We start from the raw sequence: 27,889 nt of genomic DNA on the forward strand, positions 1-27,889 counted from the left end.
GAATTGCTAGAGGACAGATGAACCCTTCACTACAAAGCCACAAACTTAGAAAAAAAGAATTACAACACTTAACCCATTTGTGCCCAGATTTCTTTCAGAGTTGTAAGGCATATCATTTTATCAGTCCCTCTGAATCATGTTATGCATTTATTTTTTCCATTTTGTACTTCCATTTAGCATTTTTATTGTTGCCAGTAGTCACACAGCTTGTCACTAGGTCAAATGTCACCTAATAATAATAGAGAAATAATAATAATAATATAGTAATAATAAAATAATAAGAAAGTCATATTAAATAATAACAAAAAGGTGGAGCCTCAGGTTCCCCCTGTATAAAATTCAAAACAACAAACAATTTGAACTGGTTTCTTTATTCTCAATTTTTTTATACTCAAAACGTCAACAAACTGTTTTTTCTTAGAACCTCTAAAAACATATATATATATATATAACATATTTCTTCCCATACATTCCATCATGTTATATATATGTGATGCGATCTGGGAAAACCCATCACATGGTGAAATTTTACCAACTTAAGATTCTGATACCACCTGCTTTCAAGCTCTTTTCAAATCTGTTTTCCTTTTTTTCATAGCATGTCTGTAACAAATGTTATTATTATCTGAAGTCAGCTTATTAACATGGTTTTATGAAACGGAATTTTGAGAAAAACAGGTTTAAAGATAGACATTCTAAATAGAACATTTTAACAATCAAATATCACATGTTAAATTTTCATTACTCTATTATGGCACAGACTTATTTCAGTCACTGTATATGTTGGAAAAGATACAAAATTGTTACTTTGGCACCAAGCAAACACACAACACTCATGAATTAGATGAAAATCAATGTATTTATTCATTCATTATTCAAACGTAACTACAGAAACCACACGCTGATTTGCTGCTGCAACTGCCACACAGTAATCGGAGTACACCTTCACCTTCGCACAGTTAGTTGGAAGAAGTTTCAAATCACTCCTCCAAAAGCCTGGTACCCTCCCTGGAAGATGCATGCCATGAGTTTCAGCATAGTTTACAATGAAATGTGCAACATACATATTGTCCTCTTTCTTCAGTGCATTAGGAGGCTGACGCTTTTTGTTGCCATGCATTCGAGGAGTAACACCATGCTCTTTATAATGCTTAATAAGAGCATCTAGCTTGACCTGGCCAATGGCATGGAGATATTTAAACGTATCCCTGCATATTTTCTCCCCATGGTGAAAGAAATCAGTTCTTTGGGACTTCCGAACTGTCTGTTCTTTTTTATGGGTGCGGGATGTTAGCTGAGAAAGATGCATTCCACACGAGAGTTTAGCTAGAATGGCAATATCTAGCTCTTCCCTTGTCATTTCCAGGAAACAGTAGCAAATCATCTGCAGCTCCTCTTGCATGAAACGTGTTGAACATGGATGACCATTGTTGTATTTGCATGCACATACAAACTCTTGCACATCATCACCATTATCTTCTTGAAGTGGAACTGGTGCTAGTATCTCTGCTACATCTTCAATAATGGATATGGGATGGTCATCATCTGAAATGAGGAAGAATTAATAACTGTAAGACATATGTATTATATAAAAAAGGCTGAACTACATTATTACTAATAATCAACATTAACAATCCATCACACAAGTATTTCACCATTGCAATATGTCTATGCCCATAAGACATAGGCTACTACTATAGTAGTACTACTATTATTACTCAAAATCATCATCATCATCATCATCATCATCATGATTAGATTATGTTGTTTGACAAGGTGCGACCAAAACATTAACAATATGTTAAGGTGTAGCCTACTATTAAAAAAAATTAACATGTTACGTGCAGGCTTGTACATCACGCTGACAAGAAGCAATCGGATCTGGCTCAATCCAACATCTCTCTCCCAAAGTAGGATTTATATGTCTTACGTTTAAATTGCAAAATATGTCACAGACTGAAGAAACCATCTTCACCATCTGTAATGCAATCTACTACAGCCTTAAATGTCACTAGCATGGAGCAATCATGAACAGGGGCGGACTGGGACAATAATTCAGGCCACCACCACCGGATTAACGCAAAACACCAAGAGTGAGTTAGGTTTGGCGCCTACTGATGTAAGAGTGTAAAATAATAGAGCAAAGGCTCCACATGTGCCCACACACAGCTTTTTCTGTTTCTTTCCCCAACAAAATAAATGTTTCTGTTCACTAATTGACAATTTTTACATGCATTGGCTATGTTCATATAACAACAAATATGTTCTTAATCTCAGTGGGATTTTACCTGGTTAAATAAAGGTTAAATGAAATAATGTAATACAAGGATTTCAATATTAATATAATTTATTATGTTGTGCCTATGTTAGTTAACCATATTCTAAAATTTGCACTTACATTTGTTTTATTAAGTCAGTTTTAGCCCATCAGCTTCCACAAAGTGGAACTAACCTCCTCATTAAGATAGTGGTGCTGGATAGGCCATAGTTATTGCTCAGTTATTTTACAGCACTTCGCTGATCTGTGGTCAGTGCTTTTAGTTTTTTAAGCCTCTCTCTCTCTGCTCCACCTTTCCTCTTGGGCTGTCGATCTCACTCCATTTTTCAAGCATGTAGAACTACAGGTGGGGGGAGGCGCAACTTGGTGTGTCTGTTTGCAGTGCTGTGACAGAGAGGAGGGGGTGTGTTTGTGTCCAACATTACTGCTCAGTCTGTGTGAGCTTCAGTGAGGCAGATACCCTAATGAGGGTCACTGATCATGAACTTCACCGAGTCTATTAACCTGACGTTAATGCTACAGTCTGCATCTCGAACATTCACATTAACGTTAAGTCTCCGTTTTAAACTCACATGAACTTGCATGCATAAACAGCCATAGTTTGTGGCTTTAATTTGAAGTTTTAAGCCTTCGTGTCGCCGTTCAAAAGAAATGTATAACGGGAAAATGGTAATGGATAAAGTTACTCTGAACGAACGAGATATTCCAGGGAACTTTCTAGCCTGTCAGGAACAGCACTAGGCTAACCTACATCACGGTTATCATTACACAAGGAGATAAGTTACCTGAGGGGGATGGCATTTTAAAATTTAGTAAATTGTTGTTGTTTCATTGTTGTTTTATTACTGGTGCGGTCTCTGGATGTTTTAATCGTAACGTTATCCTTGTAGGTTTTCATAACAAGTCTTACACATTGGTCATTTAAAATAGCAAGTGCACCTTGTATCTTACATCAAGAATAGCATGGCTAGCTTACCTTCATTGGACTCCTCTTCTTCGGTAAATTCATTATAATCCGATCCTTCATCATCTCTTGGATCTCTGGATGTGAAATAATCCATGATCACGTCGCTCAGGGCATTGGCATCGCCAGGATTTACCAAATTGAGACGTGCAGCATCATTTAAGTGAGCAGCTACCTCAGACTCTCTTCTCTTGAGCTCCGCCATCTCCGTAGACTCTCACATCCTCACGTAACGTTAACGTTAGGTTCATCAAACATATCACATTGTTACAACGTATATCTGGCGGGAAAATGTGCATTGATATGATATGACTTCATTCATGTGGTTTAGGGCTTTGATTGGTGAACCGTCTATGTAGTGTTTATAGCCTAGACAAAGCACGTTATGGGAGATTTTAATGCACCTCCGCCGTTCGCGGTTTCAAATGTAGGATCATCTTTCAGACAGCTTGGCCAATATAAATTCATTTTTAATGTATAAAACTAGCGAATTTCACTTAGATATTTTCAGGAATTATAGACAAGATGTTATATAATAATAATTTAATGAAAACCCAATTTTGCCAAATAAATGACAATCGACCTATTTTTACTATTTCCTGGAAACGTGCCAGCGCGACATCCGACGGGTTTTCCCAGATCGCATCACACATATATATATATATATATATATATATATATATATATATATATATAACATATTTCTTCCCATACATTCCATCATCTTTCATGCATGTTCTACTCAGTGTGGTCCTTCTTGAAGCACTCCACATGTAGTGGCACATCACACTTTCCACACGCAAATGATGTGCGTCCGCCACAGTTCTTGCATCGCTTGTACCTGCTACCAGTGTTGCAGGGCCAGTGGTTGAAACTATCAAACCTGGTGGCATCAGTTATTGCCACCGCCATTGAAGATCTTCTGCCCTGCCTACTTGGCTTTGTTCCATGGCGCAGGAGGAGGGTCTGGGCTACCAGCCTCTGGAAGGAGAGGAGATCCTTCTGCCCGCTTTTCCAGGACCTAAATGAATGACAAAACAAGCATGATAGATGCATGAATGTGCCATGTTTATGTTTGCATATGATGCTATTGATGAATCATCAATATCATCCTTTCTACAGCGTCATGCCCCATATGTATAATGTATAATCATCACTGTTGCTCTTGTCGACCGAAGAGCACTAGCGATGACCTTGAGTCAAACATCACAAACTCGATTGTGATATCGCTAAATAACATACAGCCTTGTGTACCTGTAATAGCACCAGCTGTTCACCAGGGCACTGTTCAGGGCCCAGTTGAAGCATGGCCACCACCACTTCTTGGACCGGATGTTGACTCTGTTGCGGCTGACAAACTGGTCATGCAGGTCCACTCCTCCCATGTGTGTGTTGTAGTCCTGGATACACTTGGGCTGTCTGACCTTGTCCATGGTCCGCTTCTGTTTGTTCCATCTCTTCGCCTCAGTTTCGGTGAACTCCCTCTCCATGTTCGACACCACAGTGACCACGCTGTTGTCAGTCCACCTTACAATCAGCTTCTCTACCTCAACCAGATACTCAGCATCTCCTCTGGGTGTCTTCTTGAAGGTCTTGGGTGCTGTGAAGGGAACGTTATGGAGCTGAGTTTGTCGCATTGTGCCACAGCTGCCATCGCCTCTCAGGGTCATCTCATCCACCAGGGACAGGGTTGTGAAGAGGTTGCCATGGTAAAACTTGAAAGCTGAAGGTGGCACTTCAGCTTTCTCTGCCAGGCCAAGGATCACACTTGGACCCTGACCAAGTCCAGTTTCCACCAGATGTGTGTGGCTTCCTACATATGGCTCCATCTGATGGACAAACCCGGAGGAGGATGCTAAGCTCCATATTTTATACCCAAAACGAATAGGCTTCCCTCTAATAAACTGTTTGCACCATGCCTTCCAAAATACTCAATCATCATCTCATCTACTGCCACATGTTCTGCTATCGGGATTGTTTTGTTGATGTCATCCATATGCTTAAAAAGGGGACGCACCTTGAAGAATGGGTCAGCTGTCATCTTCATGTTGTCTACTAAATGAACAGAAGACATAATCTCATCAAACCTGTTCCTCCGCATGGCATCTTTTACAGCAGTGTTGCTGACATCATAATCGTCTGACCAGAGAAGACGCCGCCTTGGGACTGAATTGTATCCACTGATCAACAGAATACCATAGAATGTCAGAAGTTCATCCTCAGTCAGGTTGAGTGTTTTCCCTTTTTGTTCGGCGTAGAGATTAGACATTTCCAGTGTGGCATCTCTGAGGGACTTGGGATAGAATGTGAGGAAGATATCCACTGGATCATCTGATGTGAAGACAGGATCATGTTCTTTGGGGACATAGCGAGGGATCTGATATTTTTTGTTGGCCTGTGCTGGTGCTTTGGCCGCAATCTTGATTTTTTTGAATTTCCTGTCTTGGTTCTTAGTTTTGTGGAGCATGGGCCCAACGATCTGACTGGTCACCATTTCATTTGTGCCACTGACCTTTCTAGTCTCTGTCTGACTCACTGAGGATGAGCACCCAGGATCATCATCGGGGGGATTTGGCAGTTGCATGTCTGAATTTGGTAGAAAGCCTTCACCTTTTAGTAATCTCGATGGGAGGCGGTTATGGTCACCAGTGGCCTCATCATCAGATTGGTCACTGTCACAGTCTGTGTCATGTGCATGCATTTCTGACTCAGGCACAACAGTGATGTCCGCCACAGTTTCAGAGTCCTGCAGCATGGCCAGGACCTCTGCTACGGTGTACCTAAGGAAAGGACAACATACATGATTGATTTTTATTTTGACCTATGTTATTTTATGAAAAATGCTTACATACATAGCATACCAGAGGGAAAAAGGGGATTTGTGTGTGTGTGTGTGTGGGGGGGGGAATAAGTCCATGAACAAATATTTATCCTAGGTACAATTTTTGGGGGGAGGGTTACTCTAGAGACTTGAATGATTAAATAATTATAAATATGTTTGCGGGGAAAATCATAGGAAATTAATGAAAATTACCTCTTTCCAGGAAGATTTGCAACCGCCATGTCTTCAGCCGGAAGGAGCAGGAAGCAGATGATGTCATGCGATAGGAAGCACTTGGAAACGATTTTTTAAAAATCAAAACCTTTGTCTATGTTGTCTACTTGCATATAAGTGGAAAAAGTTGCATTAGTACCTTTGAGATTTTTTATTGTGAGTCGAAAATGACAGTGATGGCCAGTGGGGCAAAAATGGTTAATAGTACAGTCACATACATGAGTTTGCTACATTGTTGTACATGAAAACATAGTAACCTAAGCAGAAATAATAAATGGCAAATTTACAGAATTTCAGTATGAATCCCCTTAACACACACATAAACACACAAACAAACACACAAAAGAAAAATGTCCTGGTGTGTTGAGTTCAGGTTGAGCTGTTGGTGGTACGTGATTCACTGCTTGTATTAGTAGTTGAGTTTTCAATCTTTCTCAGAGACATCACAAACCACAGGAAGATGAAGAAACCTGGTTCAAAAGAGATAAAGAGATAAGAACATTTTTAGAGAGAGTACAGGAAGAGAGGATCATGCAAATGACACAGATAAGCAATCTGACTGTGTGTGTGTTTAAATACATTATATTGTTTGGATTAGACCTGATATGTTCAGCTTTCAGTAGTCATGGACACACTATTGAGCCACATCCTGTGTTCCATTTATGTCAGTGTCAAACCAAGAATCAAGATCAACTTTGCATCTACATAATCAACAGCTGTCACTTCAGTATGCAGCCAATGGCCATGTAGTACTCCTGCACATTTATATACAGCATTTACATATACATTTGCCTATATAAGCCTTTCTGTCATATTTAAAATAACACCCCCATGGGATAGAGCTAAACATGTGGAAGGAGGTTGAGCAGACCTTGAAGTGAGTTCAGGATGCAGAAGAGGTAGAGGCCAGCAGTGGCCAGATAGCCAAATGAGAAGAAGACCAGGCCCCACGTAATGCCGAGCAGAGTGATGACTCCCAGCAGGGTACAGATGTCTCGTTTGGCTCTGTCATGGTCACGCTGCCCAAACTGACATGAAAAATGTTGTGTAAAATGACACATTAGCAGGACATACACAACCAGAAACAAGAAATTTAAATGCTGAACACCAAACCTGCTTTTGAGCACACTATCCTAGACTCTCAGGAGTCATAAAGTCATCACCATATTGAAGGCTTTTATATTAGAGACTAGTTCACTTGAACAGTCTATATGTGTAAGGGAGACAACTATGATATGAATGACACCATATTAAACAAATATCAGAAAAGATTAAAGATTAAGGAAGACCGGGGATATTGAACAAATTCAATGAAAAGATCAAAACAAACAATGTGTTAGTCAGTCTATTACTGTGATACTTTCCAATGTCCCTACCATCTGTGGCACTCAGCCCCAAGTCTATTGGTTCCTACTGAAGACATAAATGTTGACAAATAGGTCAAAAATATATGGTTTAATTTTAAAATCCCTGGAACACTTGGCCACTTTAGTTGTTAGCTAGCGTTACTCAAACAGGAGTAAATAGTTTATTTGTCAGGAACTACTTTCAGCCATGGATTAGAACAGATTTGGTGCTGGAGTGAGTACAGCAGCAGAAGGGGTGGGCAATATGAACATTTTTTTGAAGTAATTTTTTGGGCCTTTGTATGACTTTATTGGATAGTGACAGCTGAAGATTGACAGGAAAGGGGGGTAGAGAGAGGGGATGGCACGCAGCAGGGGGCCGCAGGTCTGATTCGAACCTAGACCACCGCTGCAACTCTGTATATGTATCTGTATATATATACCAGCTCTACCGACTGAGCTAACCGGGCACCCAATATGAACATTTTAGATCAAGATTTTGATCTAAGTTGTCCACAATCTACTCTTCAGGAAAGTTGTAGAGATTGTGGTATTTAATGTTCTCTTTCTTCTGTCTCAAGACTGCACAGAACCTCATTGGCTAGTGGATCTGCGCTATATGAAGAAATCAGTAGAGTGATGTCGCCAGCTAGATAGCAATCGGATTGGACAAATGACTTAACGTTGATTTTCCTTGGGTTACAAACTGTAAACAATGCAAGTGAGTTGTGAGTATTATTTTATGATTATGTTAAATTTTCACCTCTTTTTACAACTTTAAACTCATATTTTAATCTCCATTTCGAAGTGTGCAGTATTTTTAATACCATATTGTGTTTAATGGTGGACATAAGAATTAATAGGTAGGCTATTTCAAGTCTTGCTATAATCTCTTTTGAGAAAAAAAAGATCAAGTACAGTGCAGGTGTTCATGATAATGAAGGAACATGCCACCCAGTTCAACACTGGGGCTGCATTATTTGTTTTTAATGGTCTTAGACAACAGTGTACCTCTATGACACACAGGAATAAATTATATCAGGCTTTTAATACACAGGAGACAGTATTTAAATGATCAATTCATTGTTCATTCATTCTTTTGGTGTTTCCATGGGATATGCTGAAAGCAAGAAACATATTGAATATTACCAGAATTTTCCTTTAAAGATCCTTTTTAAAGATAATAAGAGTGTTCGCACCTCTTTGCTCTGGCGGAGACTCACAACGCGCCTGACTGTCACCCCTAGCATGACAATGTTAAAGATGAACACGAGGCAGAACATTCCCACGGTAGTCACCATCTTCACTATGTCATTGTTTATATAACATCTACAAAGAGAGAAAGTACACATAAGAATATAATGTCACAATGCAAAATCAAATATGAATTCTGCAATAGAAATGTCATTACAGGTGCCTAATAATTCTGCTTTATGTAAATGTTCTGCCCATGAAATGGAATATATCAGTAAATCCTAGCTATTGCTTCCTATAATTTATAGTAACTGTTGTTACTATGAACAGGGGTTGTGGACATATTCCAAAAACATTCAAATACACAGAGACCCTAATGCACATGCAAAACAGTTGATAAATATAAGTTAATCATTACTCTACATTGTACATGCTTGTAAATTTGTTCCTGCTCCTCCCTTACATTAGACTTTCGGAGTCAGTCAGAGGGACATGTCCATAGGAGTCTTTGTCTATGATGATCACAAGGGATACGATGACTGCAGGGATACCTGAAACACAAGGATTCAGCATGGGATTGATCCTTTCACTTTTTACAGGGTTGAATCCCCCCAAAACTTGTTCGACCGATGCTGACAACTTGCAGGCCTTTCCAACAGTACTCACCCCATCCCACCATGCTGAGTTTTAGCAAGTATCTTCTGATATAGATGTTGAAGACTCTGACCAAAAGAAGATAGAGGTGAAATCCCTCCAGGGCCATCCAGATCAAAGTGGCTAGCAGAGAGTAGTGAATAGCAACAGCTATATAAAAGCAAAGCCCACTGGAGGGCAGTGCTGCCACCGCCTGACTGGGGAGGAAGTGCACGTTGAGGAGGATCAGGGCAATGGCGAGGTTGATGTGGACCTTCATAGAGACATCTGCCCTGACTTTTCTGTCAGACAGAGGAGAACTGATCTGTGGTAAGTCTTACATTATGTGCAGATTTCATGGCTGGATCAAGGTGGTTGTGGAAAGGTTATATAAAGTGGAGGAAGAAAGGAAGAAATAATGGCATTTACTGTGAGAAGTGGGACAAAATGTTATTGGAAGGAAGGGAGAGCATATTGCATTTTAAAGTAATAGAATTGCAATATGCAAAAGAAATATTAGACAACAAAAGACCTTACAAAAACATGGCAAGAAAAAGTCAAACAAGAGAGGATGAAGAGAGATGAGGAGCTGAAGAAGTGACGGGAGCAAGGACAGAAAGCTGTTCCTGGAAATATGTGAGAGGGGAGGATAGATTGAAGGTAAGGAGGGATGAAGGACAACAAATGAGTTGATGAGAGGAGAGTCGTCGACTGGGGAAGAATAAATTACCTCTTTGTGATGAAGAGTATAACAGTGATGACCAGGGTAAAAAGAGAAAGACTACAACCAATCATAGTAATGTATGAAAGAATATTTTGGTCTTCAGGTGAGAGGGAAGCAGACACCTGTGGAGAAAGTACAAGTAATTACATTCTACAGGCAAATGTTGTCTTTTTACTTCATTCCATTTATTTCATAGATATAGTTTCTGGGGAAGCAGACTGATAATACAAATAATACTGCTAATAATGCTGTAGTTATTTAGGATATTGCAATCAGTGGTTGATGGTGGGGGAAGTCATGGTAAAGGTTTATCAACTATATATATTGGTTGTTATATGTACACCAATTCCTAAAGATTTTATGCATAATGGATTCATGGTGAGTGAGTTTTCACTATTTTGCTGTATGTATTTTGTGGATGATCATCTACTCACACTAATATTTTGCAGTTTATATTCATTTAGCAGGCCTTTTTTTATGGAATACGCTTTAAAAGTTATTTCCCCACAGGGATTATTAAAGCATTTCTGATTCTGATTCTGATTTATCATGCCACAGTAGGAAAAGCACAGGTGCAAATAATAAAATGAGCGATGGCTGAATTCCATTCAGCTGCTTCTGTTTTAGGGTCTGGCTACTGTTGATGCTGGTTCACTCTTACACTGTCATGGCCTACTGGGACACTTTAATAGACATGGGTTGACAAGAGGGGCATGGTGACTTTAAATGGTGGCAGAAATACATGCTGATTTAATTAAAAACAATCACATAGATCAATATTTGCTTGTAAAAGCCCCCGAATGGAGATATTTGAACTTAGAAACATTATTGTGGAACATTAGTAAGGCACTGAATAGAAATATCTAATGGTGGCAAACTGTTTTATTTCCAAATCATGAGACATTTTCCTAAATAAATGCTGTTTTTCATTGAACTTAAACCTATCATTTGTCTTAAATGTGACAATAGCAGATCATTAAATTATATGTGATAATTTATGTTTTTAACGTTATTTTTAAAATGAATCTAAATCGATTTGTTACCACCAAACTGGATCTTATCAGTAACACCTGTGCTTTTCTTGTGTCTGCAGTGAAAAACGCCTACTGCAGAGTATTTGTACTGTACGTTAGGGCTGTGTATTGGCAAGAATTTGGCAATCCATGTACTAAGGCTGAAGTCCTTACACCAGCAGCCCAGGTTTGATTCCAACCTGTGGCCCTTTTCTGCATATCTGTATCCCGTCCTCTTTAACAAGCTTTGCAGTCAAAAAAAGGCATAAAAAGTCTGAAAAAGTTAACTTTTTCAAGCAGTTTTAGTTTAGGTTTACAACACAATCTTGGGGTTGGGGGTTTGTTTTTTGATATTTTCTCACACCCTACTGTATGTTATGATATATATAGCATTTTTTCATTTGATTTCTTTTTATGGATTGCTACCATAAATCAATCATCACACATTAAATGAAAAGCATTTCAGATGCTCATCTTCTAAATGTGCAGTCTCAATAAACTGATCATTTTGTTGTGATTGTCTGTCTGTGGTTAAAAAGGCCAAGCCTACCATGAGCACGCCAAAGTATGTGAGGTGGTCACAAGAGCAGGTGACGTGATTCTGGAAAGGTTTCCACCGGGTTATGCAGCCGTCATTGCTAAATTCTGGTAAGTCAAACAAACAATCATAATACCAATGATTCTATCACATTTGAATTACAGCAACTCTGTTGGTCAAGTGAGAAAACACAATGAATCCATTGTATCATCTTCATCACAAAGTACATATTGTTATTATCATTCATGACAGTTGTGCTTGGTTACTCACTCTTTGTTGAAAAATTAAAGAAAACACAGCTGGGTTTTCGGGTCTCCTGTGAAACAACAACAAACCAGGTTTACATTAGGTTTATACTGTATGTATTTATGATTTTAACTTACTTTTGTTATACAATTTTACAAGGAAGTTAAAGGTCCAGTGTGTAACATTTAGGAGGATCTATTAGCAGAAATGGAATATAATATTCATAGGGTATGTTTTCATTAGTGTATAATCACCTGAAAATAACATTTGTTTCCTTAGAATAAGCCGGTGTAGTTTCTTCTGTTCACTTGGAACAGGAAGGTGAGACGAGAGTGCTGCAATCAGCAACACCACCACTAGATGCCACTAAATCCCACACACTGGACCTTTAGGGTTATGGTAAATGATATATGGAAGGAAGTTGTAATTACATTTACGCTCATAGTGAGATTCATTGTGATGTTGACATGTTCCTGTAGTCCAGAAATTTTCTTGCCCCGCACACTCAGGCCAACCAGTCTGCTCTCATATATTGGCTCAGATGATCCCCATATCGTCTACAGTACAACATAGAATCAATTAGTTTGACAATTTGTCAGTATAGAATATAATCACTGATGTACCTTTAGTAAAAAGCAAAAAGCCATAATTGTAACCTTCTGTCCTTTCTAGAGACTTCTCTAAACTTGTATGCAAAGAGCAACATACTATACATCTGGTGCTGCATTAGGGGATGTTATATTTAGTCAGAGATTAACAGCTTGTCCTCTTTTGTGAAAGATTTCTGCCTAGCTGATTGTTGAGACCTTTACTTCTTGACAGTGAGGCACTAAGAAAACTTCCTACAATTGATGTGTCAGATCACTACAGTCACATCACTTTTACCTATTATATTCAAGAGTGGTCTCTTTGTATGCCACATTATCTAAATTTGACCAGATAATAAAGACATTTTTAAAAACTCAACAAAGAGCAAATGTTGCCATAAATGAAATGTATAGTTGTTTTTAGCTAAGTAATGTTTTAATACGACAATGCTGGTCATATATCAGCATTTTGAAATGAATTTACCTATGCCCTATTTATATCACTTAACCTGACACCATTTGTCCTCCTGTGGTTAAAATGAGTAGAAAGTAATCAGTTGGAGAACAAAACCATGTGGTCATTCCAACATGAGCTTAAATATATTAACCCATTTAGAAAGAATGATCACATGCCAGGTATGAAGGCAGATTTGCTACATTTAACTGTTCCTCTTTTTATGAACCCAGCCCAAACCTTGTTCACTGAGGCACAACCATTGTATTTACAAAATCATGCAGTCGGTAGAGAGTAGAAAGAAGCTCATACTGGCAATAAAATTATTTCTATAGAGTGGATTTTACCCTTAACCACAAAAGACAATAAATGTGAATTTAAAGTTAATTTAAAAAACTGCAACTATTTGGTTCATTTAAAAAAATGTTTAAACATATTTACACAACACAGTAAAGGACCACTCTGCTTTCAGAACTGCTCCAGCTCGTAACTCAAATAACATGATGCCATTAAAGTTTTACTGTCAAAAGACACTGTGGGCACCCACACCTTACAACAACAAACATTTCGGGTAAGGCCTTGATTTTCATATAGAAATAAATACACTGCTTACGTAAATAGTTTAAACAGGGAGTTTGAAATCGGATTGCTTAAACTGTGTTGTATTGCTGGGCACTGTATATAGTATATAACTGTGAGCTGTATTCTGGTGTTCAGGGGATATCTGAAACACTTTGAATGGGAAGCAAGATGGCAATACAGGCTCAGAAGATATACAGATGCAGCAACACAGAATCTTATCTGAATGGAATGAATAGATATATCCCTCTGGCAGCCAGCGTGGATATCTCTGTAATCAAGTTAATGGATAAAATGATTTTATAACCGATCAAAGTCATAACCAATGGAAAGAACTGAACAAAAACTGGGCTAAAACCCACAAGAGTGGTCCTTTAATTTGAATGTACAATGTAAGTACTATGCAAAATAAATATAGTAGATTCTTTTCTACAAGATTGAACATGAAAAAGTGTAATCTCTGACCCCGTTTGTTTCAGGCCAGGTAAGCATGCAGAACACAATCTTGTTGTCTGATCCAGCTTTCAGCTCTCTCGGCAGTTGAACCCTCACTTTGCTGTTGGTGACAGCCTTGTCTAAATTTGCCTATATCAGAGACACAGAGTCAAAAATAGCAATGGAAACATGCCATGCAAATACCTGCAATAACAATGATATTCACCAATGCAACTCTGACAGCTACTGAAGAATAATAATGGCATCCTTTTGAGTGGGTTTCTGTTGAATTAAGACATATTGGGGGGTGGCTTTGGCTGAGGAGGTAGAGTGGGTATCCACTAACCGGAAGGTTGGTGGCTCGATCCCCAACTCCCGATGCTGCACATGAAAGTGTTCTTGAGCAAGATACTAAACCCCAAATTGCTCCTGATTGCTGGGCATCGGTGTGTGAATGAATGGGTTAGTTTCTGTTTGTGATGAGTGTTTTCCATATTCAACACCATGGAAAAGATTACAATTGAAGATTTTTTTAAAAGTAGCATTGCCCTGTCAGCCTACATTTTAATACAAACTGATCATAGGTTTGCAGGATGTATAAACACAGAAATGTATGTATTTCTTGCAGGCCCATTCAGACTGTACAAAGAAGTACGTTGAGCTAAATGCTATTGCCGGCATGCAAACATGCTAATTTTTTTTTACCTTTATCATGCTCTCCTTTACCTTTAGCACTAACACAAAGTACAGCTGTTGTGAATGTGTTTTGCAGGTATCTGCAGGACTAATTGACATTTTGAACTGATGGTGGTGCTAGAGGAAAAGTAAGGGGATAGCCAAACCTATTACAATTTATTTTTGGGAACATGAATATATGTAGCAGTTGTTGAGACATTTCACTCAAAATAAAATGCCAGCCTCATGATGTGACTAGAGAAATAGTCAGGAGATGGTTAAAGTCATTTGGATACATTGTCTGGGAAGCATGAATATCTGTAGCAAATGTCAAAGCAATCCACTGAGCAGTTAATCATATATGTCATAATTTTAACAAAATTGGAGACTAAGAATGTGTGTACAATAATAATAATAATAAAATAGATAAGTATAATAACCAAATAAATGAGTAAAATGATTATTATAGAGATATTAGCAATGCTGCTTATATTACTAAAAATCTTTATTAAAAAGTTAAAAATGACATTGTGATTTTGACTTTATATCAGTCTCCAGTTCAGATTAAATATATCCTTACCTCATTCTCACTGGCGTAAAAGTCAAGGCCTCGGAAAGGGCCTTTGGGTTTGTGCAAGACAGCCAACAAGTGGTTGACTGACATGTACGTAGTCTCATTGAAATCTGCTTCCTCTAGAGTTTGTTCTAGGTTCTGCATGGCTCTTGTGGAGAAGGACAAGAAAATGAGAAATATACCCCATTCTGATCATTAATCCTGGACCACAGAATGCCTTAACCTTAGTACATATCTGGTGAAAGACTAAAAAAAAAGACTTTTTATTAAATAGCTCATAAACAAAAACACATAAATGCTCAAACTAAAACAATAAAAAACCTAACAGTTATCAAATTGGATACAGAATTAAAATATATTTACTTAATAGTGGCTTCTGGGGTTCCATTTGTCAAAATCGTGTCTACGTGTTTCATACAATGGAATATGGCATCTGTAGGGTAAATGAATGGTTTATTGATATTTAAGATAAACACAAAGAGTGTTTCCAGAAAAATATAATGATAATTTATATGAAAGGGTTAGAGGGAGGTGAACCTTTTCCATTACAGCTGATATTATCGAACACCAAAGACAGGAGCAGCCAACAGAGGAGCCACCACGTCACCCTGTTAAGTGAGTAGGATTCATTTAGTAAAAGTTAAAAAAAAGTCTGTGGTAACACTTTATAATGAGTACACACTATTAAGCATTAGTTAAGCATGAATAAATACTGAATTCATCATTTATAAAGCATGAATACACATTAGTATGTAGTTTATAAACATAGTTAAAAATGTTTTATTCATCATTGATAAGCACATTAGTTATGGATTAGTGAATGCTGAATTCATCATTTATAAAGCCTGATTCTGCTGTAAATAGTCATTATTAATGAATAGTGACTGTGTTAGCAGATGTTCTATAAAAACTCACAACAAATTCATTTTCTAATGATGGCCTATAAACAGTTATTAATGCAGGAATTCACAGTTACAAAGCACTTACTACTCGTTAATTAAGTATTTTGTGCGAGCTCATCTAAAGTGAGCACTATCTATGGCTTATTAAGCATTTACAAATGAGATATAAAGGCTGACAATGCCTCGAGACTCACAAAATGTTCAGTTATCTTAACAGACGAAGGAGAGACACAACACAAAGGGATATAGAACATATTGTATTGATATTTACTGCAACTTCCCAACATATTGTATGAAGACGAACAAGGGTGGTTTATGAAGACATGCTATTGTTGTGATCTTATCTGTTTGGGACGTGTACGTTGAGCTCCCGCTCTCAGCACGTCATCACGTTGATGACGTGCTGAGAGCATGTTACGTCATATTTACGTTAACTCTCAGAAGTTTGTGACAGTGCAGCCAAGGGGAGCATGGAGGAGCACATTAGAGTCTGCGGCCGTCAGCGGCTCTAGTGGAGAGTATGTGTCTTTGTTTGGTAGCACACATCATGGTTGAAAGATAACGTCAGCTTGTCAGCAGCTGCAGGTGTTTGCCCTCGCTCCCCGACTAACGTTACTAACGTTACTACCGTTACTACCGTTACCGACCCGCCCGCGGTGGCTAAGCTGACCTAGTCTAGTCTCGTCTAGCCGGGCGAGGTGAGGGCCTAGCAGCGGCAGGTCGGCTTAGCCACCGCGGGCAGGTCGGTAACGTTAGTAACGTCAGTCGTTAGTGTCAAGTGACAAGCTAACGTTATCTTTCAACCATAATTGATTTTGTGAGTGTCGAGGCATTGTCAGCCTTTATATCTCATTTGTAAATGCTTAATAAGCCATAGATAGTGCTCACTTTAGATAAGCTCGTGCAAAATACTTAATTAACGAGTAGTAAGTGCTTTGTAACTGTGAATTCCTGCATTAATAACTGTTTATAGGCCATCATTAGAAAATGAATTTGTTGTGAGTTTTTATAGAACATCTGCTAACACAGTCACTAATCATTAATACATGTCTGAATAGTGGATGTGCAAGTGCATGCAGAAATGTACAGTACAATGAGGAGTAAAACATTTATAACTGGGATTATAAACCACATAGTAATGACTATTTACAGCAGAATCATGCTTTATAAATGATGAATTCAGTATTCACTAATCCATAACTAATGTGCTTATCAATGATGAATAAAACATTTTTAACTGTGTTTATAAACTACATACTAATGTGTATTCATGCGTTATAAATGATGAATTCAGTATTTATTCATGCTTAACTAATGCTTAATAGTGTGTACTCATTATAAAGTGTTACCGAAACGGTATTTATGTAGCACTTTTCACAGACATAAGTCACAAAGTGCTTTACAGAGGCAATGTATAATAACGAAGGCACAACAGGAAATGTACAACTAAAAATATATAAATATAATATATAAATATTGAATATAATTTAATATAAATATAGAAATACAAACACAAACACACACACACACAACATAGGCAAGCATAGAAATATATACATATATATGTATATATTTGTGTGTACATACAAATGCAAAGCTCTGTATGTAGGGGTGAGAATTTTAAACTGTATCCTGTATGCGCTATTACAAGGAAATAGACATTATCTCACTTGTACAATGAACAATGAACTAACAATGATGGACTCCAACTCTCTTTAGACAGCCAAATTAGATGACTTTGACCTAAAGAATACCAAAACATAGCCTACCTTTTCATGTTACTGATGTCCTGTGAGCTTTTTTTTTCATCTGACGAGTGCAGCTGATGTGACAGCGGAGCAATAGCAAGTGAGGAAACCTGCTTAAATCGAAGAGCTTCATAGGAAGTTGATAAAATAACATGTAAATGACATTCTGAGAAAAAAAAAGGGGAAGCCACAACCAACAGGAAGCTGCATCCTTCTGTAGTCACTGAATCATAAAGTGAATATGAGCTCACCCTAAATAATTGAAAAATATTATACTCAACATTGGTCACCACACATACCTTGTATTTACTGTAGAAGTTTATGCTAAACTTCATAGAATTTATCAGCACTGGTAAAAAATAACCCACATTACTTGGTTTATGGCTGCATGTCCCCGCTCCCAGCAGCAGAGGGGAGTAGCAGATCAAAAACTCAAACAAAACCAGGTGTTGAGATTTAAATTCATGTTTTTAATCCTCCAATTTGTGTATGTTCTGATTTTTTCTTGTTATTACAGGAATTAAAGTGTCCCTCCTGGTTGCTTGATCAATAAATCTGAATTGAGTGTAAACCTGAACATGTGTTGCAAATCATGCATTCTTCACATGCTTTCTATCCTATGGTTATTTTCTACTGAAATGTTTAAATGAAAAATGATAAAGAAAATTAACCCATTATTACGAAATTTTATTTCATCATTCATTTTCTTCATAACCAGTTTTTGGAGATCATTTTTATTTAATTGTTTTTCACATTTTTAAAAAAAAATTTATAGCATTCCTTTTTAAGACAGTTGTATTGTCACCCCCCTCTCACCTTTCACCCAATCACAAATCCCCTTCCCTGTCTTAAGCCAGCAAGCTCAACAACTGCTCCCTACTTTAACCAGTTAGTTCCTGTTAGCTAGAGCAACAACAATGCTATTATTATTCTGAATCATACCAACTAAAGACTGCTGCTGTTATAAACACAGTACACAGAAAAATAGTAATTACATTTATGTAGCTTTTAAGCCTTAACTTAACAAGGCAGCTCATGCTACAGCTAGCATATACAATCTCGTTAAGCAAGAATATTTTCTATGTCTAGCCTGCTATCTGACTAATTCTGGATGTGGTTGTTGTGCTTGCTAGCTAAAGAAGCTGGGGACATGTGATTGGCTGAAAGATAAGAGGGCAGTGACTACATCACTATGACGAAAAGAAAAAGTGACATGAAATATAAGTGCTATTTGGAAAGAATTATAATCATTTAATAGTGAACACTTTGGAGGTCCATAGCTGTCAGGCCCGGATTCAAGCCACCTGTTTGATTCTAATACCGACCCATATGTGTTTATGGACCCACCTGTAGCTCGTGACACTGTGCATGCATTCCATGGCTCTGTGTGTGGGTGTGTGTGTGTGTATGTGTGTGTTGTACATTATGCTTTATCCATCAGCACGTTTACTGGCTGGGCATGCAGGTGGCCTTTCTGCCAGGTGGCAAACACGCCTTAGAGACAACAAAACAGACAAGAACAGAATAGAATGTAACAGAACAAAACAGAATACAGTAAATTAGAATGGAACGGAATAGAAAAGAACACAACATAATACATAGATTACTTAACCCAGTAAGACTGTTGTTGATTGATTGTTCTCCCTGAAGGAATAATTACATTTCAGTTGACTGTTTTCTTGGTTACACACATTTCTCAATATTGAGATCATGTTTTCAAAACTCTTCACATAGTCAGCACAACAGTGAATAACTTCAATACATAGTGCACTCAGTGACCATATCTTTTAAATGTTATCAGTTGTTTTCTCACTCAAAAACTGTGAAATGTATGTTCAAAGCCCATATACCAAACATTACCCAAAATCACTGTAAATTGTACTGCAATTTGCTACATTCTGCTACATATAAATCTTAAAGAAGTAAATAAAAAAGTAATAGTACATAAACTGCACATTGGACCATACATCAGTGAGCTCCTCATTTCATTCCTGTGTGACTCTATGGAAGACTTAGGTGAGGATATCTATGTTTGAAGATATCCTACAAATCAGTGCCTGAACTAGTGAGCTGGTACTCACTGAGTACTGTCACTTTTTTTGTCCACATGAGTACCCTTACTTCTTATTGCATGAGTACAGCAATGCTGGTGAGGCACTCCTAAACACCTGTGTAACTGCATCTCTGTGTGAGCACAAAGCTAGCTTAATGCTAAGAAAACAGCACTGAAAATGTCCTTAGAATGGATTAAAAACAATAGGGTGGGGTTATATTGTGTAGACGGGTTGTGCTGAATTAGGGTACTGGCACATTTTTTGGTCCAATTCAGGCACTGCTACAAATGTAAGTATACTCAATATAAGCTAATTTGTTTTGTATTGCCTTACTTTTTCAGTTACATAAAGGACATATGTGGAATAATACATACAGTAAAAATGAAAATGTTTTTGATTATAACATTTTTTAATTCAAATAAACAAAATAGTAAAACCAAAAGCTACTTCAAAGACAATAGTAATACTACTATATAGTATATAGTAACTCAGTTTTATAGTTGGGAGAAAAATGTGACTGTTTACTGTTTAAGGGAAACAATGAAACACAGTTCCAAAAAATTCTATTAGTAATGGCTTTGTTGGCGGGGGACTTCCCTGTGTTCGGTTGGGTGACGCCAAGACAGCTGAGATCACTGGTGTACGGACAAGGACTGACAGATGTTAGCCTCTAGGGTTTGATCCTACCTGTGACAAACTATCAAAGACTGCTCACCTGGATAGAAGGAGAGCAGTGAAGCAGAATGACTCACACACGGCAGATGATGATCCTCATTATGACCAACTGGAAAAACCTGGGTGATAAACGCACTCTCTCTCTGTAGTGAATGTGAACGTAGCATTTTTAATTGTCAGCAAAAGTGGCTACACATCATACAACAGGGATGGGGATTTCTGAGGTGCTGAAACTGCTGCTTTGTTTCCCCATTTGTACTACATCTAAAACACTAGCTGAGAAAACATTAGAATTTACTACATGAGCCGAGGCTTAAATATTGAGGTCTTGAACCAGTAACCAATGACATACCCATTCTGTAAGTCCTTTAGCCTTAGATCCATTGAGATGTCTATGTAGACAACTTATTATGGTGAAAATAACAGGGACTGCCTGAGGATCATTCTCTGCTGTCCCATTAACCCTAAGGATTTCAAAGTGACAGATTTATATATAAATACACATTTAATGGTGCAATTGCTTATTATTGCTTACAAACACGAGAATGTAACAGATATAGACCAGATACCATTGCATTCATGAAGTTGTAACCACTGTGTGTGTGTGTGTGTGCCTGACGGAAACTTACAGTAACAACATTCCCATATTAGTTAATGAATTGTGAGGCTATAGTCATTTTATGACACATAATTGTGGTTTTAAATGTCATATCTTATCAGTACTTTCCTGTTATATTCAGATTATGTGTGTGTGTGTGTGGTCACCTTGCTGTGGTGGAGCTATAAAACACAGGGGGGAGGGTCATGTTTGCTGGCGCCCGCCTCAGGCTCTTTCTCTGCTTCCTCCCCACTTCCACCTCCATCCGTCCGGTAGATAAGAGCATTGTAGTGGTCAGCTCTGTCAAGTCAGCCACAGAAAGACAAGACAATACCGGAAATACATTTCAAAATAAAAGGCAAAAGTGCTCACACCTGGGAAGAAACATATTTTATTTGTATGATTATTATTGTTATTGTTGCCATTATTATTATTATTAAAGATATGTAGTTTGCAGTTTAATTATCGCTTGCTGCCAATGTCAAATGTTATCACATTGATTAAATAAGCTTGTATATCTCTTCCATGAGGTCTCATAAACACATATTAGTGTTTAACTGTTTATGGCCTATATGCTGTTAATGGGACAATATCTGAAAAGGAAAAATGAGACCGGATTTTAACTGGAGAAAATTATAATTATTAGTGTAGCATAGATGCCTGTTTGTGTTATCTCCATTTTCATTACAATCGAGTCAGACTACCTTCCTTTTATTTTGAAAGTCACGACGGGGGCACCTCCGCCCTGTGCTGTCCGGCTTGACGATAGCATCTCCACGTTAGGTAGGCTACCGAAACACCACAAACAGACCACTGTTCGTCCTGCACCGGCGGGGACACAACACAGAGCCACTGACTCGGGACATGACTGATAGCAACTAGCTGAGTACCGGCTTCCAAGAAATTTTTTGCTGGGAAAAGGGAAAAACTGGATATAGAGGGCAAAATCCCATCCAATCTTTTTTTTCTTTTTTCTTTTCTTTTTTTAAAAAGAGGTCGCGATCTAAAACAGCCGTGTTTGCTTTTACAGCTACCGTTACTTGATGATACCACTGAAGGAGTCGGTCAAGTGCGGTGAACTTCGGGCTTATTATTTGGCTGTTGTTTAGTGGTTTTGCAACTTCTCAGGGTACATTTAACTGCACTTCATTGGGCATTATTATCACGAGAGGGTGTTGTTAAGTTGAACATGTTGGCAGTAAATGATTTACTAAAGCATTTCTGCGGCAGACCCGCTTTGCTGATAGCAGGCATTGCTGGAGACGCTGGGGCTCTTTTGTAAAGTGCACTTTCAAGGTTACTTATTAGGCAGCCACTTTGATGTTGATTAAATGAGACGTGCGCTCTCGTGGGTAACCCCGGCTGTAATAGGGCACAGTACGCAGATCAAGGTGAGGCGGTCTGTCAACGGTGCAAACTAAAGGTAAAAACTTCTAGGAGAAAGCTATATGGACATTCATTGGCTCTCATATGAGTGAACTTACTTACCGACATTGATGCGGGGTCAGTTTGTAATGCGGCTCTGACTGTAAATCTGGAATGGAGCTTTTTTCCAGGATGCAAGTGCTCTGTTGAAGACTGCTGTTGCATTCTTGCTAGGGGGTAATTCACTACAGTTTTTATTACGACTTTTACTGCACAAACTAGAAATATTACGACTAAAAACTAGTCAAATACAAAGTATTACACCGTAGAGAGTGAACCACGACGAACACCGACTGATTCCCCTCGCGCCCAGACCATGGCATCCCCCTCGCGGAACAGCTGCTTTTGGTTGCTCTGGAGACGGACCTTCCTCGCGCTGTCCATGTGTGCGCTGGGGGCGCGTGGAGCGGAGGATGCCAGCACCTTCAACGCAGAGGTAAAACACAGCGGCGTTTTCACTGACAACACCGACTAAACAATGCAATTACTAACTAGTTGCGATGAAACCAGAAGCAGCAGAGGTTAGAGACGACTTTAAAGCCCAATATAAACAGCTCTGGCACTGAAAATGACCCAAAGCCATGATGCCAAGCAGCGTTTTGCTTCCACAAAAAAACACGTATTCACTATCACAAACAATACAAATTGACATGTTCTTTGCTCAAGTCATATAGGTGACCAAATGTCATAGGCCTGTCTCTGTTAACCAATACTGTAACAGAAGCTTCAAACACGACCCAGCCAATCCCAATTAATGCAGAACTGTCCAGTGCACAACATCTAGTTTTGTTCTGGTACTAATGTCAATTACATTATTATTATTATTATCATAGACTACCCTCAACACACTCTTATTTTCCCATGTCCCAGTCCTAGGCAGGCGTACAGAAATAAGTGCTTACCCTGGACAGTGACACTGTAACAGGCTTAACTGGAGTTTGTGTGGACATAAATGCTTTGACATTGCAGTCGTTTACATTACAAGGGTTTCAGAGTCCTCCCTGCCCGGACCCACTCTCTCTCTTGACCGTTCCCATCTATAAGGTATTTTCGCCCGGAGGGACCTCCGCCTCTTTCAGTAATTGGAGATGCTTTAGTCAAGACGTTTTGTTCTTCTGGGCACCCCCATGGAATCCCGTTCTTAAGCCTTAGGTGAATGGGCAAACACACACAAAAACACAGCATCCTACTAATGCCGGCTCTACACCTATAAGATGGGTTGATGATGGGTGGTGGAGTGTGTGTGGTTTGCAGAGACAGACTGACAGACAGACATAGAGACCGCCCGGTCATTAGAGGTGAGATGGTATTACCAAACTCAGTGACCAGGGGGTCTGCTTGTCAGTCTGTCAGGTTACAACACATTCTGATTAACATAGCTGTGGTGTGTGTGTGCAGGTGTGTGCTAATGTATCTGACTGAGACAAGAGACAGAGGGTTTACACAACGTGTGGACTGATGAGAAATTCCTAAGCACTTGTTGCTAAATATGTGTGTGTGTGTGTGTGTGTGTGTGTGTGTGTGGGGTGTGTGTGTCAGCTGAAATAATAACAATTGCGTTACCCAAGCATAGATCTCTGAAAGCAAGTAGAAGAGAAGTTCTCTTTTTTTAAAGCGTTTTAGTATAATAAGTTGGCACACTGTTGTTTGCATTAAAAGTGAAATTATGAAAGTGTCAGGACTACCTTTACTTTGGGGTCAGAATTGTTTTCAGGTAGTTTTTATAACATTAATATGATGATATGCTGAATCCATCTGCTCAGGATGCTTGTGCCATGCCATATGTTGATCAGCTGTGACCAAAGCCTGTGAGGTGACCAGTCGTTTCCCAAATGTTAGGAATAGCACAGTAAACGGTATTGGTGCATTAGCCCGGGAGGAAATTGTAATTAAAACCTGTCGCTTGTAGCTCTCCACCTGTCCAGTTCAGATGATTTTAACTTGTAGCAGCGACTGTTTGCATTGATAGCCTAGCTTCAAATCTGCAGTGGTGCTCCGACAAACATGGCAAACGTGGAGGCTCGTATCTGTTTGATTTAAAAGATTTTAAAGATTGCTTGTCACTTGAGGACTTAAAGAAGTCACGCTGTTCGTTTACTGAATGTTTATGTTTGAACAGAAAATAGGCTGAAATTTCAGTAAAGCACATACTGTGGTCTACAGTCTGAAATAAAGGACAGGTAAGGCAGGACTTGCACAATATAATCGACATATTTGTTTCATAGCAGCGTGTATCTGTAAAACAAAACCCAGACTATGTTGCAATATGTTGAAACTACATTATACACCTCCTCTACAGTTTGTCCACATACTGAAATAGATTGTCTAGAGTTCGATCCGATCCTCACTCTTCAGATGTAGTTCAATCCCTCTGTTTAGCAGTTGGTCTGAGACCTCAACTCCTACTCTGTCTGGACAAAAAGGATGAAGTGGGAGGGTAGAAGAAGAAAGGAATAGAGAGGGATCAGGGGCAGGGCAAGAATCTGAGAAGTTTTGATTGAAAAAGGGAAATGTCACAGCTACACAGCCAGGAGAGCTCAGTCATGGAGTTACTTATGAAAGAGAAACAAAGACGAGGGAGAAAGTTGACGGGGATACTAGCGGTCAGTCTCAGCTGTGCAGCATGTGATGGCTGAATGTGACAGCTGTTTTCTAACTGGGACACACACACACACAGACACACACACACACACACACACACAGTGCACAGGCATGCTGGGCCTGGGACTCCAAGGCATCTTTGGAAATACAATGGACCCTCTTGTCTGAAGAGAGAGAGCTGGGAGAGAAAACCTGTGAATAGGAGAGAAAGAAGATGAGAGAGCACAGAGAGAAACATGGACGTGATAAGACAGGCTGTATAGAGAGAAGGCAAAAAGTGTGCAACAGCAGTTTGTGGCTAAAGCAGAGTAACAGCAGCGAGGAGCTGGGTAATCAGGGACTTATAACGCACATAACTAGAGAACTTCCTCAATCCGTATCCTCCTTGTATCCATTTAATCTGCAGCGTGCCGTCTCTTCACATTCCAGCCACTTCCCCCCTGCTCCCCTGTGATTGGCTATCACCGTGCCCACAAAGACTCCCATTGCTACAGTGATGGGGACTAAGCCGGGGAATGCCACAAGATGGGAACTATCTGAACTATTTATTTATATGTTTTGCAAAATCTCGCACGTTTGCATCCTCGCGTGCGAGAAAAACAAGCATCTGTTTGCCTCTCTAACCCCATGTGTGTTCACCAAATTTTCAAAATTGGACAAATGAAATTCTCTTCCTCCTGTCTGTCTGTGCCTCTTTGTTTCTCACTGCTCCATTTACTTATCCATCCTCTTGGTAGGACTTTGGGGGGGTAAAAGATGGCAGCAGACCAAGCCTCGGAATAAAAGCTCTGTTAGTATCTTGGCTGACATTGTGGTGGACACACACACACACACACACACACACACACACACACACACACACTCCTGGCAGGTTTTACAACTCCTTGTATATTGCTGGGTCTGGTTTTGGCAGGTAAGCTCAAGGACTCTTTGAAAGACCATTTAATAGACGGTACTCGCACGCACCCACACACCCACACACCCACACACACACACACACACATACACGAGTACTCCCTTATTCCTCCTGTTGTCTAAGACGTGTTTTGTATTCAGCCCAGCTGATGAGGGAAGGTGAGTGGGCAGACTGAAGTGCTTTACTGTTTTAGACGATGGGGGTTGCAGGGGTTCATATGCCTCCATACATCTTCCCAACAGTACTGCAGCTCTGCCCTTGCACCCGACTACAGTCTGTTGTAAATATTTGCTAGGAAGGGACAGAGAAAGACTGCGTAGAGGCAACATCAGATACCCGGATATACACAAAGACACAAACATCAACAGACATGAAGGCATTTCCCTTTTTGCCCATATCACTGCAGCAGTGACAACCATGTGGAGGTGCTGATCACAGAGGAGCAGAGAGGATGTGGCTGGAATAAGGAAAGATGCATGTTGGAGATTACACGGAACAATAGCTTCGTTTTTTTTTCTTTAAATGACTTTTATTGGAATTCTGATGGGAATTGCAGTCTTACCCCTGTTTCTCCCGCAGTGTCTGTTGTGGTTGGATGACCGTTAGTGGGTGCATTACAGCAAGTGCTTTGTTTTTTTATCTCCAGGCAGCATGAAATATGAACAGCATTAGCTGTCATGAAACAACAATCAATACAGCTCGTTACTAATCAGCTCTTGGAAGACTTTCTGTCTCTTGTGGACATGTTTTTTGTCATTTAAGAAATTCATCTATTTTCTTCAACTCGTGATGGAGTCTAGACAAGTGGAAAGACCCTTTTATTCAACAGTTGAATGCATGTACAGCTGTTGCGATGAAATGAAACCCTTCTGTTAGGGCCTCTCTGAGTATTTGATATTAAACAATTGGCCATTTACTAAAACCCTCCCCCAAACAGCGTCCAATCACAGCCTAGCAACTGGCGCGGTAGGCTTTGGATTCCTTAACATGCCAAAGTGGTGTGCGTGGGGTTGTAGGAAGGTAGCGATACTCTGCATCTAAAGAATTTAAATTAAATTTTAAAACCAAGAAGACATAGCAAAGGCCAAAGAAATGTATGAATCAGCGCGTTTTTCTGCTTTAACATAAGCCCCAACTCATTACCTGGGATAGCTTTATACGGTGGCCCTGAGAGCTCAGCAGATTAACGGAACACAAGCAAATAGACAAAACACAGGCAAATTAAGGAAAAGGCTGCAAAAAGAGGAAACAATCAAATAAAGAAAGCTAGTAGCACAGATAACAACAGAAACTGTTTACAGGGAACACTGACTAAGTGGGACACACCTGTTGTTGCCATGGTCTGTGACTCATGAAGTTATATAAGTCGGCTATCCATAAGCGGTGTTGGAAAATTAGCTAAATTAAACCTTTTTTGACAGGCGTGGCAATGGTAACTAAGGGGGCGGGGCTTTGTTATCAGTTATTTGTGTTATACTGATGTTGTCAGTGGTGTGCACTTATTGTTATTGTGTAACTGTGAGAACATGTATTCTGAAGTTATTTCAGATGAAAAGAGTGTTTTGTGAACCCTGCCACCTGTTTCCCTCGCCTCGACTGTGTGTGTGTGTGTGTGTGCGTGTGTGTGTGTGTGTGTGTGTGAGAGAGAGTATTTAGATAGTGTTTCAGGAAAGGC

At 39.2% G+C, this 27,889-nt stretch overlaps 3 protein-coding genes across 3 annotated transcripts in view; 1 reads left to right on the forward strand and 2 right to left on the reverse strand.

Annotated features, from left to right (window-relative positions):
- Positions 1-352: 352 nt before the first annotated feature.
- LOC127351900 (piggyBac transposable element-derived protein 3) lies at positions 353-6,415 on the reverse strand. Its single transcript, XM_051379876.1, has 3 exons — positions 6,277-6,415; positions 4,497-6,022; positions 353-4,263 (listed from the first exon to the last, which is right to left on the reverse strand). The coding sequence occupies exons 2-3, from the start codon at positions 5,069-5,071 to the stop codon at positions 3,981-3,983; spliced, it is 858 nt and encodes a 285-aa protein (XP_051235836.1). The 5' UTR covers positions 5,072-6,022; positions 6,277-6,415; the 3' UTR covers positions 353-3,980.
- An 18-nt stretch (positions 6,416-6,433) lies between these two features.
- LOC127351899 (adhesion G-protein coupled receptor G2) lies at positions 6,434-18,125 on the reverse strand. The gene is made up of 14 exons (XM_051379875.1): positions 17,967-18,125; positions 15,833-15,903; positions 15,659-15,728; positions 15,302-15,443; positions 14,077-14,196; positions 12,423-12,548; positions 12,016-12,061; positions 11,758-11,852; positions 10,201-10,316; positions 9,504-9,772; positions 9,301-9,388; positions 8,843-8,972; positions 7,169-7,325; positions 6,434-6,767 (listed from the first exon to the last, which is right to left on the reverse strand). The coding sequence occupies exons 1-14, from the start codon at positions 17,972-17,974 to the stop codon at positions 6,667-6,669; spliced, it is 1,539 nt and encodes a 512-aa protein (XP_051235835.1). The 5' UTR covers positions 17,975-18,125; the 3' UTR covers positions 6,434-6,666.
- Positions 18,126-22,065: 3,940 nt separating this feature from the next.
- Positions 22,066-27,889, forward strand: part of mmp15b (matrix metallopeptidase 15b) — a 30,918-nt gene continuing 25,094 nt past the window's right edge. The window contains exon 1 of the mRNA XM_051379312.1: positions 22,066-23,133. Coding sequence (XP_051235272.1) covers positions 23,014-23,133 — 120 coding nt within the window. The 5' untranslated portion in view covers positions 22,066-23,013. The remainder of the gene's footprint in view (positions 23,134-27,889) is intronic.

Source organism: Dicentrarchus labrax, unplaced genomic scaffold (genome assembly GCF_905237075.1).
Source record: "Dicentrarchus labrax unplaced genomic scaffold, dlabrax2021, whole genome shotgun sequence".
NCBI lineage: Eukaryota > Metazoa > Chordata > Actinopteri > Moronidae > Dicentrarchus > Dicentrarchus labrax.

Bases quoted from the DNA above. Each gene is read 5' to 3' on its own strand.
- LOC127351900 (XM_051379876.1), bottom strand. From the start codon at position 5,071: ATGGAGCCATATGTAGGAAGCCACACACATCTGGTGGAAACTGGACTT. The intron at 4,264-4,496 runs GTACACAAGGCT...TCATTCATTTAG, and splicing joins AACAGCTGGTGCTATTACAG to GTCCTGGAAAAGCGGGCAGA.
- LOC127351899 (XM_051379875.1), bottom strand. The intron at 10,317-11,757 runs GTAGGCTTGGCC...CTTTCTCCACAG, and splicing joins CATACTTTGGCGTGCTCATG to GTGTCTGCTTCCCTCTCACC. The intron at 9,389-9,503 runs GTGAGTACTGTT...CTTGTGTTTCAG, and splicing joins ACTCAGCATGGTGGGATGGG to GTATCCCTGCAGTCATCGTA.